The 27,969-nt window shown below is 39.2% G+C and overlaps 1 protein-coding gene across 1 annotated transcript in view; it reads right to left on the bottom strand.

The window, feature by feature from the left end:
- The window catches only part of GLDC (glycine decarboxylase), an 87,083-nt gene that overhangs the window by 27,492 nt on the left and 31,622 nt on the right, over positions 1-27,969 (bottom strand). Inside the window, exons 8-15 of the mRNA XM_043891213.1 lie at positions 27,148-27,244; positions 24,047-24,152; positions 22,848-22,987; positions 21,720-21,800; positions 19,316-19,413; positions 18,465-18,549; positions 18,250-18,291; positions 17,144-17,286 (exon numbers count right to left, since the gene is read on the bottom strand). Coding sequence (XP_043747148.1) covers positions 17,144-17,286; positions 18,250-18,291; positions 18,465-18,549; positions 19,316-19,413; positions 21,720-21,800; positions 22,848-22,987; positions 24,047-24,152; positions 27,148-27,244 — 792 coding nt within the window. The remainder of the gene's footprint in view (positions 1-17,143; positions 17,287-18,249; positions 18,292-18,464; positions 18,550-19,315; positions 19,414-21,719; positions 21,801-22,847; positions 22,988-24,046; positions 24,153-27,147; positions 27,245-27,969) is intronic.

The following is a 27,969-nucleotide window of genomic DNA, read 5'->3' as shown; positions in this document are numbered from 1 at the left end:
ATTAAACAGACAAAGGATTAATCTCAAAAATATACAAGCAACTCCTGAAGCTCAATTCCAGAAAAATAAATGACCCAATCAAAAAATGGGCCAAAGAACTAAACAGACATTTCTCCAAAGAAGACATACAGATGGCTAACAAACACATGAAAAGGTGCTCAACATCACTCATTATTAGAGAAATGCAAATCAAAACCACAATGAGGTACCATTACACGCCAGTCAGGATGGCTGCTATCCAAAAGACTACAAGCAATAAATGCTGGAGAGGGTGTGGAGAAAAGGGAACCCTCTTACACTGTTGGTGGGAATGCAAACTAGTACAGCCACTATGGAAAACAGTGTGGAGATTCCTTAAAAAACTGGAAATAGAACTGCCATATGACCCAGCAATCCCACTTTTGGGCATACACACTGAGGAAACCAGATCTGAAAGAGACACGTGCACCCCAATGTTCATTGCAGCACTGTTTATAATAGCCAGGACATGGAAGCAACCTAGATGCCCATCAGCAGATGAATGGATAAGGAAGCTGTGGTACATATACACCATGGAATATTACTCAGCTGTCAAAAAGAATTCATTTGAATCAGTTCTAATGAGATGGATGAAACTGGAGCCCATTATACAGAGTGAAGTAAGCCAGAAAGATAAAGAACATTACAGCATACTAACACATATATATGGAATTTAGAAAGATGGTAATGATAACCCTATATGCAAAACAGAAAAAGAGACACAGAAATACAGAACAGACTTTTGAACTCTGTGGGAGAATGTGAGGGTGGGATGTTTCAAAAGAACAGCATGTATACTATCTATGGTGAAACAGATCACCAGCCCAGGTGGGATGCATGAGACAAGTGCTCGGGCCTGGTGCACTGGGAAGACCCAGAGGAATCGGGTGAAGAGGGAGGTGGGAGGGGGGATCGGGATGGGGAATAAGTGTAAATCTATGGCTGATTCATATCAATGTATGACAAAACCCACTGAAATGTTGTGAAGTAATTAGCCTCCAACTAATAAAAAAATTAAAAAAAATAAAAAAATTAAAAAATAAAATAAAATAAAATAAAAAAAAATAAATAAAATAAAATAAAAATTAAATTTCTGCATGGTTTTTAAACTTATGAAAAAGTTAACAACATAGAACCCATTTTTCATGACTGCAGGATATGCTACAATTCATGACTTAGGGTGAATCCTACAAGTTGCAAAATTCATGCTGAATTATACTATAATGGAACTGAGAAAACAGTAGCATGTTTTATTTATAGTAGTCAAAGTGGGATGTTGTATTGATACAAGTGAAAAGGTATTAAAAATGTGCCCTAGAGAAAATGATCATGTTATATATGGATCATAACTGAAAATTTAGGCACTGATAATTTCAGGTTTATACATTTTTTGAATTATTCTTGTTTTAATTTTCTCTAGGTATTCTTCTGAAAATCATTAAATAGGTTAACACACCATTGTAGTTCACATACCAATGGCCACATTTAATGTGCAGTTTCAGAATAGTTTTCTTTTAAGCTGTCTACTAGTCAGTGGGCCTATTTTATTTGTAACAACATTTGAAATTCTTAAGTTTTCTATATGATGTCCCTAAAAAATATTACATTTAAAAAGACATTTTTGTGAAAAAGATTTTTTGAGTGATAAACTGTAAATTTAAATATGAAGTGAATTCCTTCCCTTCAACTATCTATAATATCTATAATGTCTAACACCTAGCCCATTGCAAAAACTGAAATATTTGGAAGCTAAAATATGCATCACTATCCAATGAAACCAAGGTTTTTGTAGATATAGGATTATTTTAAAATTTATATGTAAAGTCAAAGCAACTGAAATAGCATTCTGAAAAGAAAAAAGAGGAATCAGTCCTGCCTCTAATGGCAAAGCTCTCCTTGACCTGATGTCCCTTTTCAAGTAGTTAGACAACAAGCTCCTCTGGATCTTAGTCTCCATCTGTCACATGGCGATAATGCCACCCAATTTATAGATGAATTTAAAATTAGTATTATAAAAGTAATACATTCTTCTGATTTTTTAAAAAACTTCATCAATGAAAAAAGGGATGAAGCTTAAGGTAAAAAAAAAAAAAAAACCACCCCTAATTCTTACCAGTTTTACCCCCTCAAAAGAAGCACTAATACTAATTTCTTGTGATACATAATGTTTTTTTGTTTGTTTGTTTAATTTATTTTTTACTGAAGGATAATTGCATTACAGAACTTTGTTTTCTGTGAAACCTCAACATGAATCAGCCATAGGCATACATATACCCCCTCCCTTTTGGACCTCCCTCCCATCTCCCTCCCCATTCCACCCATCTAGGTTGATTCAGAGTCTCCTGAGCCATACAGCAAATTCCCATTGGCTATCTATTTTACATATGGTAATGTAAGTCTCCATGTTACCCCTTCCATACATCTCACCCTCTTCTCCCCTCTCCTCATGTCCATAAGTCTATTCTCTATGTCTGTTTCTCTATTGCTGCTCTGTAAATAAATTCTTCAGTACCAATTTTTCTAGATTCTGTATATGTGTGTTAGAACATGATATTTATCTTTCTCTTTCTGACTCACTTCACTCTGTATAGTAGGTTCTAGGTTCATCCATCTCATCAGAACTGACTTATGCATTCCTTTTTATGACTGAGAAACATTCCATTGTGTATATGCACCACAACTTCTTTATCCATTCATCTGTTGATAGGCATCTAGATTGTTTCCATGTTATAGCTATTGTAAATAGTGCTGCAATGAACAATGGAATACATGTGTCTTTTTCAACCCTCAAGGTATATGCCTAGGAGTGGGATTGCTGGGTCATATCATATGGTGGTTTTATTCCTAGCTTTTTAAGGAATCTCCACACCATCTTTCATAGTGGCTGTATCAATTTACATTCCCACCAACAGTGCAAGAGAGTTCCCTTTCCTCCATACTCTCTCCAGCATTGTTTGTAGATTTTTTGATGATGGCCATTCTGATCGGTGTGAGGTAATATCTCATTGTAGTTTTGATTTGCATTTCTCTAATAATGAGCAATGCTGAGCATCTTTACATGTGTTTGTTAGCCATCTCTATGTCTTCTTTGGAGAAATGTCTGTTTAGGTCTTTTTCCTGCTCTTTGATTGGGTTGTTTGTTTTTCTGGTACTGAGTTGTATGAGCTCTTATATATTTTGGAAATTAATCTTTGTCAGTTGCTTCATTTGCTATTATTTTCTTCCATTCTGAGGGTTGTCTTTTCACCTTGCTTATAGTTTCCTTTGCTGTACAAAAGTTTTTAAGTTTAATCAGGTCCCATTTGTTTACTTTTGTTTTTATTTCCATTACTCTAAGAGGTGGTTCATAGAGGATCTTGCTTTGATTCGAGTGTTCTGCCTATGTTTTCCTCTAAGAGTTTTATAGTTTCTGGTTTCACATTTAGGTCTTTAATCCATTTTGAGTTTATCTTTGTGTGTGGTGTTAGGAAGTGTTCTAATTTCATTCTTTTACATGTAGCTGTCCAGTTTCCCCAGTACCATTTATTGAAGAGGCTGTCTTTGCCCCATTGTATATTCTTGCCTCCTTTATCAAAAATAAGATACTCATAGGTGCATGGGTTTATTTCTGGGCTTTCTATCTTGTTCCACTGGCCTATATTTCTGTTTTAGTGCCAGTACCATACTGTCTCAATGACTATAGCTTTGTAGCATAATCTGAAGTCAGGAAGGTTGATTCCTCCAGCTCCATCCTTCTTTCTCAAGACTTCTTTGGCTATTCAGGGTCTACTGTGTTTCCATATGAATTGTGAAATTTTTTGTTCTAGTTCTGTGAAAAATTTCATTGGTAATTTGATAGGGATCACATTGAATCTGTAGACTGCATTTGGTAGTATAGTTATTTTCACAATATTGATTCTTCCTACCCAGGAACATAGAATATCTTTCCATTTGTTTATGTCATCTTTGATTTCTTTCATCAGTGTCTTATAATTTTCTGTATACAGTTCTTTTGACTCCTTAGGTAAGTTTATTCCTAGATGTTTAACTCTTTTTGTTGCAATGGTGAATGGGATTGATTCCATAATTTCTCTTTCTGATTCTTCATTGTTAGTTACAGAAATGCAAGTGATTTCTGGGTATTGATTTTGTATCCTGAAACTTTACTACATTCACTGTTTTAGCTCTAGTAATTTTCTGATACTATCTTTAGGATTTTCTATGTACAATATCATGTCATCTGCAAACAGTGAGAGCTTTACTTCTTCTTTTCTGATCTGGATTCCTTTTATTTCTTTTTCTTCTCTGATTGCTGAACTAGGACTTCCAAAACTATATTTGATAATAATGGTGAAAGTGGACACCCTTGTCTTGTTCCTGATCTTAGGGGGAATGCTTTCAGTTTTTCACCATTGAGAATAATGTTTTCTGTAGGCTTATCATATATGGCCTTTTCTATGTTGAGGTAGGTTCCTCCTATGCACAATTTTTGAAGAGTTTTAATCATAAATGGGTGCTGAATTTTGTCAAAGGCTTTTTCTGCATCTATTGAGATTGTCATGTGGTTTTCATCTTTCAGTTTCTTAATATGGTGTATCACATTGATTGCATGTATTGAAGAATCCTTGAATTCCTGGAATAAACCCAACTTGATCATGGTATATGAGCTTTTTGATGTGTTGCTCAATTCTGTTTGCTAAAATTTTGTTGAAAATTTTTGCATCTATGTTCATCAATAATATTGGCCTGTAGTTTTCTTTTTTTGTGTGTTGTCTTTGTCTGGTTTTGGTATCAGGGTGATTGTGGCCTCGTAGAATGAGTTTGGAGGTATCCCTTCCTTTGCAATATTTTTGAAAGAGTTTTAAAAGTATAGGCATTAGCTCTTCTCTAAATGTTTGACAGAATTCTCCTGTGAAGCCATCTGGTCCTGGGCATTTGTTTTTTGGGAGATTTTTGATCACAGCTTCAATTTCAGTGCTTGTGACTGGGTTGTTCATAATTTCTATTTCTTCCTGGTTCAGTATTGGAAGGTTGAACTTTTCTAAGAATCTGTCTATTTCTTCTGGGTTATCTATTTTATTGCCATATAGGTGTTCATAATCTTCTCTCATAATCCTTTGTATTTCTGCACTGTCTGTTGTAACCTCTCCTTTTTCATTTCTACTTTTGTTGATTTGATTCTACTCTCTTTCTCTTGATGAGTCTGGCTAAAGGTTTGTCAATTTTGTTTATTTCAAAGAACCAGCTTTAGTTTTATAAATCTTTACCATTGTTTCTTTCATTTCTTTTTCATTTATTTCTGCTCGGATATTTATGATTTCTTTCCTTCTACTAATTTTGGGTAATTTTTGCTTCCTTTTCCAATTGTTTCAGGTGTAAAGTTAGGTTGTCTACTCAATGTTTTTCTTATTTCTGGAGGTAGGACTGTATCGTTATAAACTTCCCTCTTAGAACTGCTTTTACTGCATCCTATAGGTTTTGAGTTGTCCTGTTTTCATTGTCATTTGTTTCTAGAAATTATTTGATTTCCTTTTTGATTCCTTCAACAACCTGTTGGTTATTTAGAAACACAAACGTGTTGTTTAATCTCCATGTGTTTGTGTTTCTTACAGTTTTTTTTCTTGTAATTGATATCTAATCTCGTAGCGTTGTGGTCAGAGAAGATGCTTGATATGATTTCAATTTTCTTAAATTTACTGAGGTTTGATTTGTGACCCAAGATGTGGTCTATCCTGGAGAAATGTTCCATATCCACGTGAGAAGAAGGTGTATTCTTCTGCATTTGGATAGAATGGCCTGAAGGTATCAATGACATCCATCTCATCTAATGTATCACATAAGATTTGCATTTCCTTATTAATTTTCTGTTTTGATGATCTGTCCATTGGTGTGAGTGGGGTGTTAACGTCTCCTACTATTATTGTGTTACTGTCAATTTCTCCTTTTATGTCTTTTAGTGTTTGTCTTATGTACTGAGGTGCTCCTATTTGGGTGCATAGATATTTACAATTGTTACGTCTTCCTCATGGATTGATCCTTTGATCATTATGTAGTGTCCTTATCTCTTGTAATCTTCTTTATTTTAAGGTTTATTTTGTCTGATGTAAGGATTGCTACTCCAGCTTTCTTTTGCTTCCAATTTGCATGGAATCTATTTTACCATCCTCTGACTTCCAGTCTATATGTGTCTTTATGTCTGAAGTGGGTTTCTTGTAGACAGCATATATATAGGTCTTATTTTTTTATCCACTCAGCCAGTCTGTGTCTTTTGGTTGGAGCATTTAATCCATTTACATTTAAAGTAATTATTGATATATATGTTCCTATTGCCATTTTCTTAATTGTTTGGGTTTGATTTTGTAGATCTTTTTTCTTCTCTTGTATTTCTTCACTATATAAGTCCCTTTAACATTTGTGTAAAGCTGGTTTGGCGGTACTGAATTCTCCTTAACTTTTGCTTGTCTGAAAAGCTTTTGATTCCTCTATCAATTTTGAATGAGATCCTTGACAGGTACAGTAATCTTAGTTGTAGATTTTTCCCTTTCAGTACTTTAAATATATCCTGCCATTCCCTTCTGGCCTGCAGAATTTCTGCTGAAAGATCAGCTGTTAAATATATGGGGTTTCCCTTGTATGTTACTTGTTGCTTCTCCCTTGCTGTTTTTATTATCCTTTCTTTGTGTTTAGTCTTTGTTAGTTTGATTAGTATATGTCTTGGCATGTTTCTACTTGGGTTTATCCTGTATGGGACTCTTTGCCCCTCTTGGACTTGATGATTTCCTTTTCCATGTTGGGGAAATTCTCAACTATAATGTCTTCAAAAATTTTCTCATACCCTATCTTTTTCTCTTCTTCTGGGACCCCTATAATTTAAATGTTGGTGCGTTTGATATTGTCCTAAAGGTCTCTGAGACTGTCCTCAGCTCTTTTCATTCTTTTTACTTTATTCTGTTCTTTAGAAGTTATTTCCACCATTTTATCTTCCAGCTCACTGATTCATTCTTCTGCTTCAGATATTCTGCTCTTGATTCCTTCTAGAGTACTTTTAATTTCAGCAACTGTATTGTTTGTCTCTGTATGCTTATTCTTTAATTCTTCTAGGTCTTTGTTAATTGATTCTTGCATTTTCTCCATTTTCCAGGTTTTTGATCATTTTTACTATCATTATTCTGAATTCTTTTTCAGGTAGTTTGCCTGTTTTCTCTTCATTTATTTGGAATTCTGTGTTTCTAGTTTGCTCCTTCATTTGTGTAGTATTTCTCTGCCTTTTCATTATTCTTTTTTTAACTTACTGTGTTTGGGGTCTCCTTTTCCCAGGCTTCAAGGAAAGTTGAACTCTTTCCTTGAAGAAGGTTGAATTCTCTCTTCCTTTTGGTTTCTGCCTTCCTACGGTTGGTCCAGTGGTTTGTGTAAGCTTGGTATAAGGTGAGACTTGTGCTGAGTTTTTGTTTGTGTTTGTTTGTCTTTCCTCTGATGGGGAAGCCTGAGTGAGGTGGTAATCCTGTCTGCTGATGACTGGGTTTGTATTTTCGTTTTGTTTGTTGTTTAGATGAGGCATCATGCACAGGGTGCTACTGGTGGTTGGGTGATGCTGGGTCTTGTATTCAAGTGGTTTCTTTTGTGTGAGTTCTCACCATTTGGTACTCCCTAGGGTCAGTTCTCTGGTAGTCTGGGGTCTTGGAGTCAGTGCTCCCACTCCAAAGGCTCAGGGCTTGATCTCTACTGCCTGCAGTTAGTTGTTGTGGTCTCAATAAGTTGATGAATGAAAAGAACCCGAGGTTTTGCAAGGTCCTCTTCAGGAGGACATTGAGAAGGACCAGAACCCTGTCCTGCCTGCATCTGAGGTCCACAGGAGTAGCCTTCTCGGAGGAACCGGACATTTCACAGGACCATGACTCTGTAAGAGGCTTGCAGAACCACACTGAGCTTGGGAGCCAGAGTCTGAAGGCTACGTGAAATGTCTTGTGACAAATAATGTTTTGATGTTCAACATTTTAATGCCACACTGTCCTCATCTAAACCCTTCTTTACTTTAAAAATACCATCATCAAATAGTTAGGAATAAAAAATGATCCAAGTGAAATGTTAGCTAAGAAACTGACATTATGATAAAACTAATCACAGTAAAATGATCAACAAAACAGCTACTGTGTCAAAATGATCTGAACCAGTACATGGCAACCTCAGAGGACCACTCTCAAGAAAACATGATAAAGTGAGAAAACATGCTAAACAGGCAGGATAAAGAGGATATGCTTCCATACCTCAGAAGGAATTCAATTTTAATCAAACCCTCTGTTGCATAACTCAAATATTCCAAACAGTATCTAGGTCTTTGCTTCTAATAGCTTTAAATAAAACCCCCTCAACATGTTCTTACCAATCTCTATCTAATTTGACATAACCTAACCTTTGAATTCTGGGCAAAAAACATCTAGATGGATCTAGCCAACCTAATCTTTCTGATATCTCAAGAGCATCTTAAAGCAGTGGTTTTATTTATTTATTTATTTATTTATTTTTATTTATTTTTTTTATTATTATTTTTTTTTCCAGTGGGTTTTGTCATACATTGATATGAATCAGCCATGGATTTACATGTATTCCCAATCCCGATCCCCCCTCCCACCTCCCTCTCCACCCGATTCCTCTGGGTCTTCCCAGTGCACCAGGCCGGAGCACTTGTCTCATGCATCCCACCTGGGCTGGTGATCTGTTTCACCATAGATAGTATACATGCTGTTCTTTTGAAATATCCCACCCTCACATTCTCCCACAAAGTTCAAAAGTCTGTTCTGTATTTCTGTGTCTCTTTTTCTGTTTTGCATATAGGGTTATCATTATCACCTTTCTAAATTCCATATATATGTGTTAGTATGCTGTAATGTTCTTTATCTTTCTGGCTTACTTCACTCTGTATAATGGGCTCCAGTTTCATCCATCTCATTAGGACTGGTTCAAATGAATTCTTTTTAATGGCTGAGTAATATTCCATGGTGTATATGTACCACAGCTTCCTTATCCATTCATCTGCTGATGGGCATCTAGGTTGCTTCCATGTCCTGGCTATTATAAACAGTGCTGCGATGAACATTGGGCTGCACGTGTCTCTTTCAGATCTGGTTTCCTCAGTGTGTATGCCCAGAAGTGGGATTGCTGGGTCATATGGCAGTTCTATTTCCAGTTTTTTAAGGAATCTCCACACTGTTCTCCATAGTGGCTGTACTAGTTTGCATTCCCACCAACAGTGTAAGAGGGTTCCCTTTTCTCCACACCCTCTCCAGCATTTATTGCTTGTAGACTTTTGGATAGCAGCCATCCTGACTGGCGTGTAATGGTACCTCATTGTGGTTTTGATTTGCATTTCTCTAATAATGAGTGATGTTGAGCATCTTTTCATGTGTTTGTTAGCCATCTGTATGTCTTCTTTGGAGAAATGTCTGTTTAGTTCTTTGGCCCATTTTTTGATTGGGTCATTTATTTTTCTGGAATTGAGCTGCAGGAGTTGCTTGTATATTTTTGAGATTAATCCTTTGTCCGTTTCTTCATTTGCTATTATTTTCTCCCAATCTGAGGGCTTAAAGCAGTGGTTTTAAAACTCAACATCCCCAAATATCCCTGGGGGACTAGGGAGAAATATAAAGTCTTGGCTCATACCCCAAGTGTACTGAATCAGAAATCTAGGGGTTCGGCCAAATGCGAGAACCACCTTCATCCAAATGCGAGAATAAGCAAGATTACCTTGCTTATTTAACTTCTATGCAGGGTACATCATGTGAAATGCTGGGCTGGATGAAGCACAAACTGGAATCAAGATTGCCAGGAGAAATATCAATAACCTCAGATAACGCAGATGACACCATCCTTATGGCAGAAAGTGAAACGCAACTAAAGAGCCTCTTGATAAAAGTGAAAGAGGAGAGTGAAAAAGTTAAAACTCAACATTCAAAAAACTAAGATCTTGGTATCTGGTCCCATCACTTCAGGGCAAATAATGGAAAAATGAGAAAAAATGGAAACAGTGACAGACTATATTCTTGGGCTCCAAAATCACTGGATGGTGACTGCAGCCACGAAATTAAAAGACACTTTCTCCCTGGAAGAAAAGCTATGACAAACCTAGACAGCATATTAAGAAGTAGAGACATCACTTTGCCAACAAATGTCTGTATAGCCAAAGTTATGGTTTTTCCAATAGTCATGTATGGATGTGAGAGTTGGACCCTAAAGAAGGCTGAGCATCAAAGAATTGATGCTTTTAAACTGTGGTGCTAGAGAAGACTCTTGAGAGTCCCTTGGACTGCAGTGAGATCAAATCAGCCAATCCTAAAGGAAATCAATCCTGAATATTCTTTGGAAGTACTGGTGCTGAAGCTGAAGCTCCAATATTTTGGCTACCTGATGTGAAGAGCCGATTCACTGGAAAGGATGTTGATGCTGGGAAATACTGAGGGCAGGAAAAGAAGGGGGCATAAGAGGATGAGATGGTTGGATGGCATCATTGACTCAATAGACATGGGTTTGAGCAAACTCTGAGAGATAGTGAAGGACAGGGAAGCCTGGGGTGCTGCAGCCTGTGGAGTCACAAAGAGTCAGACACAACTGAATGACTGAAGAACTACAACAACCCCTCCAAAACCTTACAAACTGCAAAAAATCCAAATATACTCTTGAGAGTCAAGAAGTTGGGGAGAGGAGATCCTTCTCATTGCTTTATATTTCCCAAAAGATGGCTCTTTTCATCCTTCATGCTTCTTTCTCTTTCTAGCAGTCTGAGTATCTCCCTGGAAATCAGTCACTCATCAGAGTGGGTCTCTGATATCTGGCCTTCCAGAGGTCTCTGTAGGGGAGGGTTCTGAAGCTGCACTAGGCCCACTAGCAAAGTGAAAGTGAAAGTCGCTCAGTCATGTCCAACTCTTCACAACCCCATGGACTATACAGTCCATGGAATTCTCAGACCAGAATACTGGAGTGGATAACCTTTCCCTTCTCCAGGGGATCTTCCCAACCCAGGGATCAAACCCAGGTCTTCTACATTGCAGGTGAACTCTTTACTATCTGAACCACAAGGGAAGTCCTAGGCCCTCTAGGAAAGCAAGTCAGAAATGATCAATGACATGTCTGCTCAATGACACTGACCATGAACTTAGGAAAGAAGGGGAAGGAGATGGCCAATATCAAGTGTTTGACGCCCTTTGTTGCCCATGGTGGGGGAGACCTCTGGTTGGGAAGATCCCCTGGAGGAGGAAATGGCAACCCACCCCAGTATTCTTGCCTGTAGAATCCCCATGGACAGAGAAGCCTGACAAGTACAGTCCGAGGGGGTGGGGGGGTGGTGGCGGGGGGTCACAAATAGTCGGACACAGCTGAGTGACTAAGCACAGCACACAGTGATCTGCACACCACAGTCATGACTTGGCCTTCAAAGGCCAGTTTTAAAGTTCACTACACTAGAAGATATTAGTCATCTAACTAAACCTCCCTCTTTGGGGTTCCGCCAGGGCAACACACTTTCCAACCCAGTAATTAGACAACATTAGAATCACCTAAGGACTTTTTAAACACTCGGTGAGCCCGAGTACTGCCCCTGGAGGAGATTCCAATGTAGCTAGTGTATGGGGTGGGGAGGACATGGCATACTTCAAAGGCTCCCCTCGTAATTCTAACAGGAAGCCAGGACCGAAAACCCTGCGGCCCTGTGGTTTTCACGGTGTGGTAGCCAAACCAGCACATCATACCACCCAGGATTATATTAGAAATACGAGTTCTCAGGCCTCAATCCAGACTTATTAAATCAGAAACTGTGGTGGTGGGGCTGAGCAATTTCACAAGCCCTACAGGTGATCCTCATGTGTAACCAAGTTGGAGAGTCATTGACTGTGTCCTGTTCACACCTCGTTTAAGAACCTTACCAGGAGGAGATTCCAGGAAAGTAACTGCTAGTTCCATCTACACTCAAGATCACAGTTTGCAGTTTTTAAAGACAAAAATAACTTCCTCACTATTATAAGCCAAGTAAGCTAATAATAATTCCAGCCTGTCTTTCATTTTAGGTATCCATGGAAGGTGTTAATTACTGTTTCTGTCTGCTTTAAACGGTACATGATAATTCTAACCTACCAGTTCCCAGAGTATTTGTGTGCTGCTGAATGATTTTCAGAGTGTCACCATGGTATGGGGAGCAAGCTGAAGCAAGCTGTCCTGGGCACAGTAGGAAATGGAAAGGTAATTAAATATTATTTGGCTATGTTCTCCACAAAGCTGGAAATGCTCTCTGGGTTTATAGACTGAGCAAATAAATATGAGAAATGGGGACAAGTTTCTTGACATTTACGTTTTAAGTTCTTTAAACAACTTTGGGATCTCACTGTCACAGGAAACAGACCAGGTGAAGGCTTGGCTACTCAAACCAAAGATTTCATGCCACAGTTTATGGTTATAAAATCCTTCATCATCCACATTTATCAGCCATCCCTCAATGAAATCTCAATCAAATCAAGAAGGCAGTGTTCCTTGCTTGCTGTGCAGGAGGGAAAACTACACCCAGTACGAGGGAAGAAGCCACGGAACAGAGCTCCGGAGACCTGACATATTCCAGGTGCTAACCTTTCCTTTGAGCTGCTGGTTTCCCCTCAGAAATAAAAAAATACACTGAAGAGAAGGGCCATATGGCAGCCTCCATGCAGGCAGGAACTACTAGAGAAAGAGAGAATAAATGCCTTTGTGAGCATAACACAGGATTGCGCCGGACTGGAAGACATTATGAGGGCCCAGGAGCAGAGTCCAGGCAGAGTCACCAGGAAAACACGCAGAAACACTCAGGTTTATGCCTGAAAATTGCAGTTCTCCTGCTTAGGCATTTTAGAACCGTAGAGTTGCATTTCGAGTCCACTTGGTGTTAAATATTCCTCTATCCTACAGAGCTTGGCTCTTTTGCCCTTTTTTGCAAGCCTGCCTCATTTTGTTTGAGTACTGCATTGCTGCAAAGGAAGACAGGTGGTCTGCCTCAACCCCAGGGCAGATTCAAAGCCAACTTCATTATGCCATCAACTGATGGCAAAAACCCCCCTGAGATCAGGAGTGCCAGAGTGAAAATGAATCTGTAAGCATCTTATCAAGAATTTAAGTGTTTTGCCATATGCATGTCCCCCACAATAAAAATAACATTTTTGAATTGTATTAAAATATACATCATGATTTAAAAAAAAATTTTAGTAACCTAAAATATCATAAGGACAAAAAATAAAAATCACTTGAAATTCTATCACCTTGGGATAATTATTTGGGTGTCCATCCTTTGATCCTCTTTTCATCTATGCCTCTGCATAGATCTGTAAAACAGTATGGCAGTCCCTCAAAAAATTAAACACAGAATTACCATATATCCAATAATTTCATGTCTGGGTATACACCCAAAAGAACTGCTAGAGCTCAAATAGGTATTTGTACACCAGTGTTCACAGCAGCATTATTCCCTATAACCAAGAGGTCAAAACAACCCAAATGTTCACTGATGGGTTAATGGATAAACAAAATGTGCATACAATGGAGTATTATTCAGCCTTTAAAAATGAGAGAAATTCTGACATGCCACAACATTGTCGAAATTTGAAGATGTTATGCTAAATAAAATAAGCCAGATAAAAGGACAAATATTGTATGATTCCATTTATATGATGCACCTAGAGTAGTCAAGTTAATAATGACAGAAGGTAGACTCATCGTTGCTAGGGGCTGGGGTAAGGGGTAAGTGAGGAAATATTGTTTAATGGGTACAGAATTTCGATTTGGCAAGATAAAGAAGTTCTGGAACTGGATGGAGTTGATGGTTTTACAATGATGTGAAGGTAAGGAATGCCATTGAACTTGACAGTTAAAAACAGGTAAAATAGTAAATTATGCTCTGGATATTTTACCACAATGAAAAACTAAGTAGAAAATATCTTAGGATGTAGCAGCTAATGCTACTTCCTAAAAATTATGCCATCCATACTTATCTTTTAAATATCATGCAGTAACAAAAAAGGAAGGGAAACATATTTAAGATTCCTAACTTCTGGTGACTGAACTCTAGAACTCTATAGACACATTCACCAATTCCAACTAGTCAGGCATAATAAAAACACCAGGAAATTACTAAACCCTCTGTTTTACAAGTATAACTTCAGTGGCTAACATGGTACACTAAATTCTTTTTCTGTGTAGAGTGGTCAAGAAACTTGTGTTTCTTCTTATAGTAACTATAAAGCTTACATTGGTCCCTGAGATTTCACTAGCCAGCAGTAAATCATGATGAATAAGCTGTAAGTAGTTAGCCCTATGGTAGACTGATTCTGAGACCTGGAACACAGAATTCTAAGACCTGGAATTTATAATCTTGTGGGGAAAAAAAAAAAAAAACACTACCACAAATAAATCAAGATGGAGGCTGTAGAAAGCTACAAATAAAATCATTCACATACAATATGTGGTAGATGCCTTTGTCTTTCCCAAATGAGGCATCAAATTTCCTAGCTCACTGGAAACATAGCCCCTGTATTTTCCCAAAAAAGAAGGAGGCATTTCCCCATCTGTCACAGCAGCCTCTGCTTAGGACCAGAAATATCTACTAAGCTTCAACAAAGCCTCTGTAACTCTGAAGTCAGCTCTTGGAAAATGGGTGGTGTGTCTGGGAAGTTCTGAACTGAAGAAGGCATCACTACCCAGAACTACAAAAGAATAATGATTTCTTTTCCTCCTCCATGGAAAATGGGGTCCACTGGCAATCATACAAATGAGGAGAGTAAGACAGAGAAAGAGCATCAGGTCAACTGAGGAGAAGAGAGAAACCTACAAGATGATGGTTCTCAACCTTGGCTGCAAGCTGGAATCACCTGGGGGGCTTTAAAGGAAAACCCATGCGTGCATACCTTCCCTCACCGTACTCTTTCCCCATCAAGATGTTGATTCTATCTGGGACTGTGAGCTGAACACCAGGATTTTTTATAGACTCATCATATGAGTCTAGTTTCCAGCCCAGGCCTGGGAACCACTGCTTTACAAAAGGAGAACCTCCTCATCCTTCAGTCAGTCTTCTGGAGACTCTGCCCAGGACCTCAATTTTCTGCGAGAGCTAATGATTTAAAAAATGTTAAAGTGGTCTTGCAAAACTGCTCTCCAGTAAGATACAGAAGATGTGATCATATTCCATCACTAGAGGGCAGTTTCTTCATTGTCAATACTTAACTAAGGTATTATTGCCTCACGTGAATTCACTCAGGTTCTTCTCATTAAAAAAAAAGCTACATGATGATGTTTTAATGAAGGTATACTACAGCCTGACTTTCATGACTGTCAGTTCCGTCCTATTTATGAAATGAGTGTTTGAGAGTCTAATATTAAATAGGCTTTGTGTCCTTTTATTTGTCACATGCCCTCTTCCTAAAGCGTTTGTATTGTATGGGCTATGTTGTTTTCATAAAGTGTACGGCTTTGCTGTTACCTATGTAACCAAAACAGGAGGGAAGGTGTGATAGTATCTGACTAAGATCTGATTACTTTCTGTCTCAGAAAGTGAGCCAATAAATGTCAGTTTTTAAATCATTTGATTTTTTTATCTTGAAATAGAAATTCTGCATTTCTAACAAGCTTCTAGGTGATGCCAATGCTGTGACTGATGGTGGAGAAACCACCTTGAGTAGTGGAAGGCAGAGAAGCTGGGGGCAGACACAAGATTCCTCTTCTGAAGATATCCTCAGATGTTAACTTACATGTTGATGACATGTCTGCCTGCCTATCTATTCCCATGAAGACAGAAAGACCACAGATCCAGTGGATCCAAGCTGGATACACATCAGAATCATTTGGTTGCTTCTTAAAAGCAAAGATTTTTAGTCTCAACCCCCTGAATACCAGTAGGTCTGGAAGAGGGCCCAGGAATTTATATTTTTTAACTAGTACCCAGGAGATGTTATGATATCCTTCTGTTTTTTTTTTTTTGTTGTTGTTGTTGTTTTCATGTTCAAAGGCAAATGTATTTCATTCCTTTCCATGCAAAACATAATAAGGTATCTTATATGCTTGTTGTTTCTTTTCCAAATCAAGTTTGGAAACTTGATTTGGATCCTCCAAACAAGTTTGGATCCTGCAACCTTGCAGGATCCACTCATCCTCTACAGTGAGCCATCTTATACCATGTTCTGCCAAGCATCTTACATAGGAGAGACTTGCTGACTAGTCAAGGGGTTTGTGCTGGGAGAAGAGCTAATGTCTACTGTCTCTTCTGTTGCCATCAAGCTCACAGAGGGCCATTGTCAACTTGTATCAACAGATGCCTATAGAAGCCATTCAGAGAGTCCATGGCAGGGAGGAAGGCACAGGACAAGAGATTTGCTATTCTGGGATGGAGTCAAGAGTCTGAAAGTTTCCATTAAGTCCTAGTCTCCAAAGCCATACATAGTTAGTTACTTTCACTGCATTCTGTTGGAGCAGTCACAAACTTTCACTCAGATATAAGAGGGAATATAGACCCCAGTACACATTGGGAGGAGTGTCAAAGTCACACTTGACTGGCCACTACATTTCCGTGAGCTTGCCTGTTTTTGAAAATCACTTTTGCTCAAAATTTTACAGAGACTGAGGTCAGAAAAGGGGAAAGGATCTTTCAAGGTTATTGTCAGAACTAGGATCCAGACTCTCCTGGTCCTACTAGATTGAGGCATTGTTGCTTACGAGGAGCTCAAGTCTGATTCTTAAACTGTAAGGTGGATGTAGTAACTACCTTTCAAAGATGGCCCACAGTGGACCAGGATTTTCCACATTCACAACCACATGTTGGCCCCCTCCCACATTTAATTTGGCCTGCTCTAAAATGCTATGACAGATAGAATGCTCTGGAAGGGATGCTGTGTAACTCCAGAGGCTGAACCTGAAAATGCTTGCAGCTTCCACATCCTTCCACCTTGGAACACCCCACTTTGAACCTAGACCCAATTCTGTGAGGGGACTTTAGCACCCACTGGAGAGGTCCACATACTCAACTGGACTCCAAACCAACAGCCATCACTACCTGCCCAGCTCTGAGAATGAGGTCACTTTTAGTCATCCATCCTAGGAGGTATTATACTACAAAATATAACTGAAAAGACAGAAGAATAAATCCTTTTACCTGTTAGGCTGGAAAGAGATTCGATCATAGCCAGTGAGTTCACACAAATCCTTCTCAAGTTCTCGGAAAAGCTGCTGGTACCCTTGAGCTTGGTCCAGAGGCACAAAGGGGTGGATGTTTGCAAATTCTTTCCATGTGATAGGCTGAAGAGCAAGAGGAGAAAGGATATGCATATGTATACATTGTAATAGTAATAACAATACTAACTTTAATAATGATGTGATGATGATAGCAATAGCTAACACAAAAGTGCTTACTATGTTTCAGGCACTAATCTAAGCACTTTAAATAAATTCATTCATTTAACTCTTACCACAATCTTATAAAGTAAGTACTATTACTGTCTTCATTGTACAAGTGAGGCACAGTGGCCCCGGAAATGGCACTTACACAACAATATAACATTTTCCTATTTTTTTCAGGAACAAAAAAGCCCCCAAATTGATTTAGATCCATGAAACTCAATGAGTTGTTTCAGGTATGGTTTATTCAAACTCTTGCATAGCACATATATTATTCTTTTTTTTCATTAAGTAGAACAAAACACCAACATAAAAGTAAAAGGGGAAAATCCTATTACAATATAAGATGATTTTATTTTCCTGATGTGATTTGTCATATCAGAATAATCCTACAGAAAAAAAGAAACATGCTGGCCTAGTACAGATACTTACCAAACACCACAGCAGGATACAAAAACCTTCTCTTGATATAAGGAATAAATTAAAACCTCAGTCTCAACCATTTGGCACTGAGAAATGATTTACAGAAAGCTTAATTCCACCTGAGCTTAACAACTACAAATTGATAAAAAGCTTTTAACATGGTAGATTTAAAAGGGAGTCTGGTGGGGAGAGGTAGAAAGACATAAATGCTATCTATATCTTTACTTATTTTAATATTTAAAAATAATTTTGGTCATAAACATAAATGATCAGGTTGTGATAAAGTTAGGGTTTCTGCCAAGATTGTTTAAGAGTGAGGTAAAGAATTTCTAAAGTAGTTATTAATCACAGTCCCAGTGGCAGCTTCTCTCATTAACTACTATGCACAAGCCAAGACACTGTCTCTGCTAAGTCCCCTCTTAATAGACGTGACCTACTTACCGTGAGTTCAGATGAACTGTTGAGCTTCATCGTACACGACCCCTTTAAGAAGCACAGCCAAAGTGTATTAGGTTAGTGACTTCCTATGTTCCATCTGATCAGTCCTCCCATCTCTCTGAAAGGCCAACCATTCATCTCTCTTGCAGCATATTAGGTGTGACCCAAAGAGGTGGAATCAGGGTGGGGTGGGGAATGGAAACAAAGGCAATAATTACCAGTGGAATCATGCTATGAACAAGGGAAATGTCTTTGTTTTCCAGTCTCTTCATGTATCGGACAATATTTGTTTCTGAGTGATAGCTGTGAACAAAAAATATGGGGTTTAGACCAATATAATTAAATAAGAGCTCACACACATCTTTCTAAAAGGTTAAGATACACTGAAATCTACCTTCAACATACAGATCAAATTAGGCCATGAGCAACATGCCAACAAAGTATCAGAGACAAGGGCATGGACCGCCCCCCACAAACCACAGAGGATTCCCTAGGACAAGAAGCTGCCCATGGGCGTGAGAGAAAGGGCTGGAAAGAGGACGATGCTGAGTCCCTGGGTACCATCTTCAGCCTGGCAACCAAGCACCCAAACTCCCATCTTTTTCAGGAGTAGAATTACGGGTTACGGTGCCCAGGAAGCAGAACCATCAGGAAATATGATGTGCTCTGTGTCCAGGTTAGAATTGGGATTTAGCAGTTACTCAGGCTGAACCACCAGAGAAGGCAATGGCACCCCACCCCAGTACTCCTGCCTGCAAAATCCCACGGACGGAGGAGCCTGGTGGGCTGCAGTCCATGGGGTTGCTAAGAGTCGGAAACAACTGAGCGACTTCACTTTCACTTTTCACTTTCACGCATTGGAGAAGGAAATGGCAACCCACTCCAGTGTTCTTGCCTGGAGAATCCCAGGGATGGGGGAGCCTGGTGGGCTGCCCTCTAGGGGGTCGCACAGAGTCGGACGACTGAAGTGACTTAGAAGCAGCAGCAGGCTGAACCACAATAACCGTATCGTAGTTGAAGCCACTCTCCACTGTGCTCCCAATGCAGAAGTCACACAAGCCACACAAACCTGTTGAACACTTGATGTGTGAGGAACGGGCTAGTCCTCTTGAAGGCAGTCCCTAGAATACCTCTCCGCTCCTCACCCATGCTTTCAGCAACCAGCTCCTGCACGGAGAGATCACAGACACTGAAGGGCGGAAATCATGCCTGGAACCACATGTGAAGCAGGCTTCCAGAAATTCCCTACAACCCAACCTCTCACCCCCTTCTGGGACATGTGGCATGGTGCAAAGACAGAGGTCAGGGTCATGCAGTGTGGCAATTCTTCAAAATACCACGTTTAAGTTCTGTTGAACTTAGTGACAGTAAATAAAAGCTGTACAATTTTTACTGCAAAAACAAAAGTTGACATCTCCTGCATGTTCCATGAATAATGAAGCAAGTTACAGTAAATTATTTTAAAGGGCTATCTAAAATTTACCATGACAAAGCTCAAGTGAGGATTCTTATCTGACACTGCTCTTTTGTCTTTGAGAACAATTCTAATAAAATACAAATGTCAAGACCATTCAGTAGGAAAAGGAACAGTCTCTTCAACAAATGATGCTGAGAAAACTGGATATACACATGCAAAAGAATGAAATTGGACCCTTATCTTGCAGCATACACAAAAACTAATTCAAAATGGATTAAGGATCTAAATCTACAAGCTAAAACTATGATATCTGGGACTTCCCTGGTGGCCCAGTGGCTAAGACTCGATGCTTCCAATGTAGGGGGCCCAGGTTTAATTCCTGGTCTGGGAACTGAATCCCACATACTGCAGCTAAAGATTCCACATGCTGCAACTGAGAACCAGTGTGCCAAAATAAATAAATTAAATATTAAAAAATAAATAAAATTATAAAACTCTTAGACGAAAGTATAGAGGCAAATCTGCATGTCCTTGGATTTGGCAATGATGTCTTTATGACACCAAAAGCTTGAGCAACAAAAGAAAAAACAGATAAAAGTGCCCTTTTGTGCATTAAATGACACTATCAAGAGAATTAACAGACAACCCACAGAACAGGGGAAATATTTGCAAACCATATGTCTGATAAAATATCCAAAACATATAATACATGGCTTGCTCCTCATTCTTCTCCAGGCTGATAGAATGGTTTTCTGGAGCCCTCAGTGGTGTTCCCTAAATTCCTCAAATGCATGGAAGAAATACTGTGATTAAATTTAAATTAAATGCAGAATTCTAGAGGGAGGATACTTATTCAGTTTTGTTTATTAATTAGTTTAAAAGAGAACAGTGTAATACTTCTTTGATAATTTACATTTGTTTTCTGATTTGAAGTCAGGTCTCAAAGAGGACTTAGACAACCAGGACAGCACTGATAAACACTCTGGAACCTATTTCTGCTTCCTTTCAATTTAGCCAATATTTATTGAGTGGCTCTTTTGCTATAAGCTTTGCAGAGTGTTGTGATTAACACCTTGCTACAGGTGTAGGTAGCTACTGATGCCTCTCTTCCATCTCATAGAATCTCATCCTCACAGGTCCCTGCTATTTTCATGATTTTAGAAACCTACTCAGTCACACCACACTGCTTCTAGTTCTCATGTTATCTCTCTCCTCCTAGCCTTTGTGGCTGCTTTTCCCAGCATCTGGAATGCCTGTAGCTCCATCCTCCTTCTCTGCAGTTGTGTCTGGATATCTCCTACTCATCTTTCAGGTCTCCACTTAAGTGAATTTCTTCCGAGTCTTGATGAGAAGCCCCTCCTCTGTGCTCATCACAGACAGTGCCCATCATAATACCTAGACTGCATTCTTGTGCTTGTTCAGATCCTCACTAGACTAGAAGCTCCATAAGGGCAGGAAATATGTCTGATTTAGCACTATCCTGGGGACTTAACGACTTCCCTGGTAGCTCAGATGGTAAAGCGTCTGCCTACAATGCGGCAGACCTGTGTTCGATCTCTGGGTCAAGAAGAGCCCCTGAAGAAGGAAATGGCAACCCACTCCAGTACTCTTGCCTCAAACCCCATGGACAGAGGAGCCTGGTAAGCTGCAGTCCATGGGGTCGCAAAGAGTCGGACACGACTGAGCGACTTCACTTTCACTTTGGGGACATAACACATATTAATGACCTGGCACATGTTAGGTTAGTTTTCCCATAATCAACATACCCAAGATGTAAATGTTATGAAGCTTTGTATTAGGAATAGCTTCAATTAAGTACAATTAACTCTTTCGAACTAACCTGGCTAATCAGTCCTGGCTGGGGCCCAGAGCAGTGACCTCTAACTATCAGCAGTCACAGGAGCAAGGGAAAATCAGTAGTTTAATTTTAACAGCAGGCCACCAAGGTCATTCCTGGGCCCCCTCTCCCTCACAACTCAGGCCCACAAGAGGCAAGGCCATCTCTGACACCTCCCCAAATAGTCCTTATGAGGAGGGTGTATTTTAATTTACTTACTGCAGACGACTCACAGCCAAAGATCCACAACAAGTCATCCAGATCTTTTTCATTGACTGTTTCATCAAGAGAAATACCAAGCTATAGAAATGAAAATGAAAGGGAAAACATCAGCTGTAAATGCCAAGATCAGGGCTAACATAAAAAGGAATGAATTTGAGGAAGTTGTAGTGAGGTGGATGAACTTTAAGAGACTGTCTTACAGAATGAAGTAAGTCAAAGAGAAAAATAAGTATCTTATATTAAGGCATATACATGGAATTTAGAAAAATGGTTGTGATAAACCTCTTTTCAGGGTAGGAATACAGATGCAGACTAGAGAATGAACTTGTGGACACAGAGCGGGAAGGAGAGGGTGGGATGAATTGAGAGAGGAGCTCTGATGCTTATAGCACAGGGAGCTCAGTGCTCTGTAAGGATCCGGAGGGGAGGGATGGCGGGGTGAGGTGGGAGGGAGGGGATATATATACATTTATGGCTGATTCATGTTGTACAGCAGAAGCCAACACGACACTGTAAATCAATTATCCTCCACTTAAAAATAAGTTTTAAAAAAAGAATTGAACACACACACACACATTCAGGCCTGAAACTCTTAAGAGAAGTCCAAGGGGAGAAAGTGCTAGACAAAACTCTCCATTGTTCTAAAAAAACAGAATATCATTATGTCCAGGTTGGCTCCTGGGCAAAGCAGGCTATCCAGTCCCAAACTCCACAAGATTCAGAGTTTTACAGCCACATCTGAACTCTAACAGTCTGAGGGCTGCAGGGCACTTCTTTTGGTACTAGATAAGCTCATCATTTTCTTCCCTTAACTTGCCTCATCCTTTCGCTTATCATAGCCTTTACCTTGAACAGTCATATTGTGAATAAAGGAGTAGTATGAGCAAAATATGTGCCTAAGAGTCCCATGTATGTATGAAAACACAACACCTTAAGGAAAGCTGACAATGAATTACCATTTAAAAAGTCACAACGTTCCAAACTGGAAATGAAAATTGTTTACAAAGAAATAGATTGTGCCCAAAGGTCCAATACTGAGATCTTTTTTAAATAAAAAGATATTTTAATGAGAAAAGTTATGAAAATTTATAGAATTTGTAAAACGAAACTGAAAGTCTGACTTACTGTGCCATCCTCAAAGAGCCGCATATTTATTTGTCGCTGAGCGGCCCGGCCCAAGACCTCCTTCACTGAGCAGCCACAATGAATCTTCAAAGTGTCAAAGAACAAGCTGTGCTGCAGTTGGTGCCCTGCTCGCTTGAGACCTAGACAAAACAGGAGAGCCACCAGTCTCTACAGAGAAACCTGACCCTCTGCCCTAGAGACTTCACAGAGAAGTGAAGAGGTAAATCCTACTACAGTCTGTTCCTGGTGCTACCCATTGTTTTGGTTGCTGCTTTCAAACTTCAAAAAATTATTATACTGTAGAAAGTTGTGAAATACATATAAAAATGGAGGGAAAATCACCATAATTACCAGCCACTAATAACTAATGGCTACTTTCTGGTACAGATTCCTCTGTACCAGATTCCTCCCAGATTCCTCTGCACAGATTCCTCCCAGAAGAGTGTATATGTATGTGTGTCTATTTGTAATATATCACATATATATACTTCTTTATCCTGAAAAAAATATTTAACATATCATGAACACTTGGCTTTTCAATAGATCAAAACTCCCTATCATTATTTTTAATGGCTATATAATATTCAACCTTAAATTATGTACCATAATTTTAACTAATTACTTATTACTGGACATTTAGGCTATTTCCAAGATTGTAATATTGCAAATAATGTTTCAGTGGACACCCTTTGCATCCTTATCTGATTATTTCCTTTAGAGACATTCCTAGAATTTCTGGATCAAATTGTAGGCACTTTTTAAGTTTTTGATACAAATTGTTTAAGTGCCCTTATAAAAGTCATACCAATATTAGTATTCTTTTTTAATCTTTGCCAATGTATTGGGAGAAACACTATTTTATTCTTTCAATTTACATTTATTTGATTAATAGTGGGTTGAAATTATATATGTTCATTTGTATGCTTTCTTTTAAAATTACATTTAATGTTCTTTGCTCAGCTTTTTCTCAGGGTGTTCATCCTTCTTGTACATGGGATCAGGGGGACTGAGCAAAAGCTCAGTATACTAAATATATTAACGCTCAGTCAATCATAGATGCTGAAAATATTCTTCCCCAGTTTTTATCCAACTTTTAATTTTTCATGTGACATTGGACATGCAGTGAGTTTTTAATTTTACTTATTCACAATTATCAGTCTTATTACAACCAAAATTTTTAAAATAGACAACTGACTCACCTTCAGACAAAATCAAAGTGGCATTATGCACCCTCCTAGCAATATGTTCCAGCCCATGGGACCCATGGTAGATTGCAAACATCACAGCCATATTCGCCAGGAGAGCCTAGACAAAGAGCAATTAAAGGATGATGTTCAGCAATGTGACAGAGACAGGTACTGAAACTGACAACAGGGACTAAGCAAAACGATCAGACTTCTTGCTTCCTCCATGCAGTTGGGAACCATTTAAAACCTGCTTGGCCATCTGAGGGAAAAAAAAAAACAAAACAGCATCTAAGGCACCTTAGAGTCACTACACTAAACCTTTGACTGTGACCATTAATAAGAGATTCCATTCATGCAACATAACTTTGCCACTCGTAAAGGGGCAATCAGACTGTCATCAGATATGTGATATTTAACATTGGAAGACAGTGGAACAAAGACCTCAGGGGAAAAAAGTGAGATCTAAGAATTTTAGGCTCAATAAAATGGTTCTTCAAGGATAAAAGCAACAAAAATTTTCAAACACACAAGAACTCATGGAGCATAATTCTCTTGACGTCTCAAATAAAGCACTAAAAACTGAATTGCAGCCCAACCAAGAGGTGAATGGTAAATTTACAGCAAAGGACCACCAAAGATAAAAATGCAGGACATGGAGAATAAAACCAAAATGAGATGGCAGGAGATCTATTAGAAAGGGAAAATCAGAACCTACGGCTTATTTCCTGCTGACAGTAAGGTCACCTTCTCAGGTAAGTTATCTCTTTTGACTGTTGATTGAGGTTTCACAGAAGTATTTACAGGGAAGTATGTATCTCAGTGTGATACAAAATGGGAAAGAATGGCATTGAATCTCTCAGCGATTCAGGGAAGGAGTCCAACATAGGGAGCAAGGAAGGGACCACTGTGATGGCACCTTGGATCATGGAGAAGGATAAAATGAGGGTGGCGTGGGTCAGATACCAAAATGAGTGCCAACTTGGGGGAAAATAATGGAGGCCCACCTCCTGTTTCTCCTTCTGGCTCTCTCTCTCACCTGTTTATCTTCTAACCACACAATATCATCCATGGAACCTAGTCCAAACTCAAGTCTCTGACTCCTCACCTGCTTTAGTCCATTTGATTCTCCCACAGCCCCTAACATCTCATTGGTCCAGCATCACAGTCTCTCTGAAGTTTCCAGTCCCACTAACGCGACCTTTGTCCTAACGTACTAGGTCAGCAGTTCAAGATCCACCTTTATGGCCAATCACCCCAAGGTGGGAAGGGGCCCTTCACGAAGTAGAAGCACATCTCAGCTGAGAAACACAGTGCTTTGAAGTTGGATGATGTTCAGTATCAGATCTATTGTGTTAGGTACACTTTTCCTCTGTGAGGCTGCTAGAAGGAATATCTCTGTGGCAACTGCTAAACAAGAAAGAGTTCTTGAAAAATGCCAGAAAGTGAAATCAGAGTCAGTAAAGAAAATGAGGAAAAGAAGATATCAGAGAACACAGAAGTAGGCTTTCTTGGACCAAATCCCAGAGAGAGTACAGACACTCTTGTGGACTCCAGTTAACAGTTAGAAATAAGTACAGAGGAACCACAACACCTCACAGCTATGGAGAGTGCATTTCTGAAGTAAAACATCCACAGAATAGAGTATCATGTCTCGTGGCTATGCTGCCTGGAAATGGAAACTCAGGCTAGAGTTCACAGAAAACTCTGGAAATCTCCCATCACAGAAAGTCTTGTGGAGGTTGATTCATGTTCCTTTTTAAACTAGAGATCATGAACTAGGAGGAAAAAAAGAAGTAGGAACATAATTTCTGTTCATTGTAGACAGCTCAAGTTAACCTGGAAAAATAATTCAAGCCTCGAAGCAAAAAACCCTTAGTGTACTTAATGATCAGAGAGACACCTTCTGGAAGAATATGATCAGAAAGCAGCAGAGGAAGAGAAGATATGTTAGCAGAGAATTCAGCAAAAAAATGAAGGGTAAACTATAGAAAGTAAAGGCAGAGTATAAAGATCCATTTGCTGTCAACAGAGGACAAGCTTGTGACAACTGGCTCCTACCTGCAATACTAAAGGAGCTCCTCCCTGAAAAGCAGCCATTTCCCTGAGGCAAAAAATATAATGCAAGAAAACCAACAGAGGATACTGTTTCAATGACTATGACCATAGAACAAGCTATTACTGTTGGTGCTGTTTAGTCATTAAGTTGTGTCTGACTCTTTGAAACCCAATGGATCCCTGCCAGGATCCTCTGTCCATGGGATTCCTTAGGCAAGAATACTGGAATGGGGAGCCATTTCCTTCTCCAGGAAATCTTCCTGACCCAGAGATTGAATCCGCATTTCCTGAATTGGAAGGCAGATTCTTTACTGCTGAGCCAGCAGGGAAAGACTCAGAACAAGCTGTAAAAAGACCTTATCATCAACTGCATCCCTGGAGAGGCTTTCTAAAACCTGGTGGTGGTACTGTGAGCCAATGCCCTGAGGGGGTAGAACACTGTACTGCCTGCTGAGTTATCTACAAGATCTTTTTCTCTGGCCCTGAATGGAAGAGATGAACCAAAAATGGATCATATGCTCAGGTGTAGTCCTCCACCTGATCCCAGGAATTGGCTGAGTGTCAATGAATACTGCTCCCTCTAACCTGAGCTCTTGGGCAATGTTCAAGTAACTCCTCCTCTTTCATCCCATCCATTTCGGGAATACCTCTCATGAGTTCTCAGTAAGAATACCCCATGACCACCACTGAGTGGCCAATTAAACCATCCCCTCAATACAGTCACCTCAAGTATCTTTACTCGCCTTCCTCACGCTAACATGGAGCACCTCCATCTCAGCCGTAAGAGAATTACCACACATAATAGATCTGCCCTGCAGCCAAGAATGCCAGAAACCGTAACGGGTAAAGTATGTACATACATGGAACCCCAATAAAATACAAGACTGGCATTCTGACAAGACCACAAGGCTTGTCTACCAACAAGATCTTGTCATTTCTGGTGTGCCAGCTGCTCGGTAGATGATGAACGAATGAAACAACAACTCAGTAAAATGAATAAGTAGATCATTTCTGTAGACTGTAAAGTATTCAGTGAGCAGGTCAGGTTTGGGATCTACCTGAGCTGTACAGATGTTGCTGGTAGCCTTGTCTCTCCGGATGTGTTGCTCCCTGGTTTGAAGAGCCAGACGATACACTTCTTTTCCACTGACATCTCTGGACCAAGAATAAAACATTCAGTCAGCACAGATCATCACAGTACTGAGAGTTGCCATAAACAGAACTGCTTCTTTCCTTCCCACCTTGAAGTGAATTCAGCAACGTTACTTAGGTGCTAGTCCATAAAAAACAATTTCCAAATTCTTCTTCCAAATGGGACTACTAATTTTCAGTTTGTACCCTGAGGATTTGAGGCACTGAGACATATACAATAAGTTGGAAACCTTAAAAGAAAATTTCCCAGTAATCTTCCAGCCTAAAATAATGATGATAATTGAGGATTAAACTTCACTCTGAGCTTCTTGGAAGACTTCTTGGAGAACAGGGAAATACTGGACAAGGAAAACAGAATTTTTATACCAGAAATCTGAGCAACTATGTGGCTATAAATAAAGTTAATAATCTTACCACTTGTCTCTAATAAAATCTCTTCTTTCTTAATGCACTTAAAAATCTAGATAAACACAGAGATTCAGCAGTCTTATCTTCTATTTCATCAACTCTTTGGTCCACTTTCCAAAAAGGTCGGAAGTTCAATACCAAAACCAGAAGATAGTAATTGATATATGAAATTCTTTTAAAATCAGAAAACCTCTGCCTCATCTCATCTGGTGAAGCGACATCACTGAAAAAAGCTAATGTAAAAATACCTAAAGAAAATTTCGTTTTTACATTAAAAAGCAAAGTGCCTTTTGCTATTATGTGACAAAATGAAAGTATTT

The sequence above is a fragment of the Cervus elaphus genome, chromosome 29 (assembly GCF_910594005.1).
Source record: "Cervus elaphus chromosome 29, mCerEla1.1, whole genome shotgun sequence".
NCBI classification, from domain to species: Eukaryota; Metazoa; Chordata; class Mammalia; order Artiodactyla; family Cervidae; genus Cervus; species Cervus elaphus.
The sequence above is the reverse complement of the archived record's forward strand: the minus strand, read 5'-3'. Positions and strand labels throughout refer to the sequence as shown.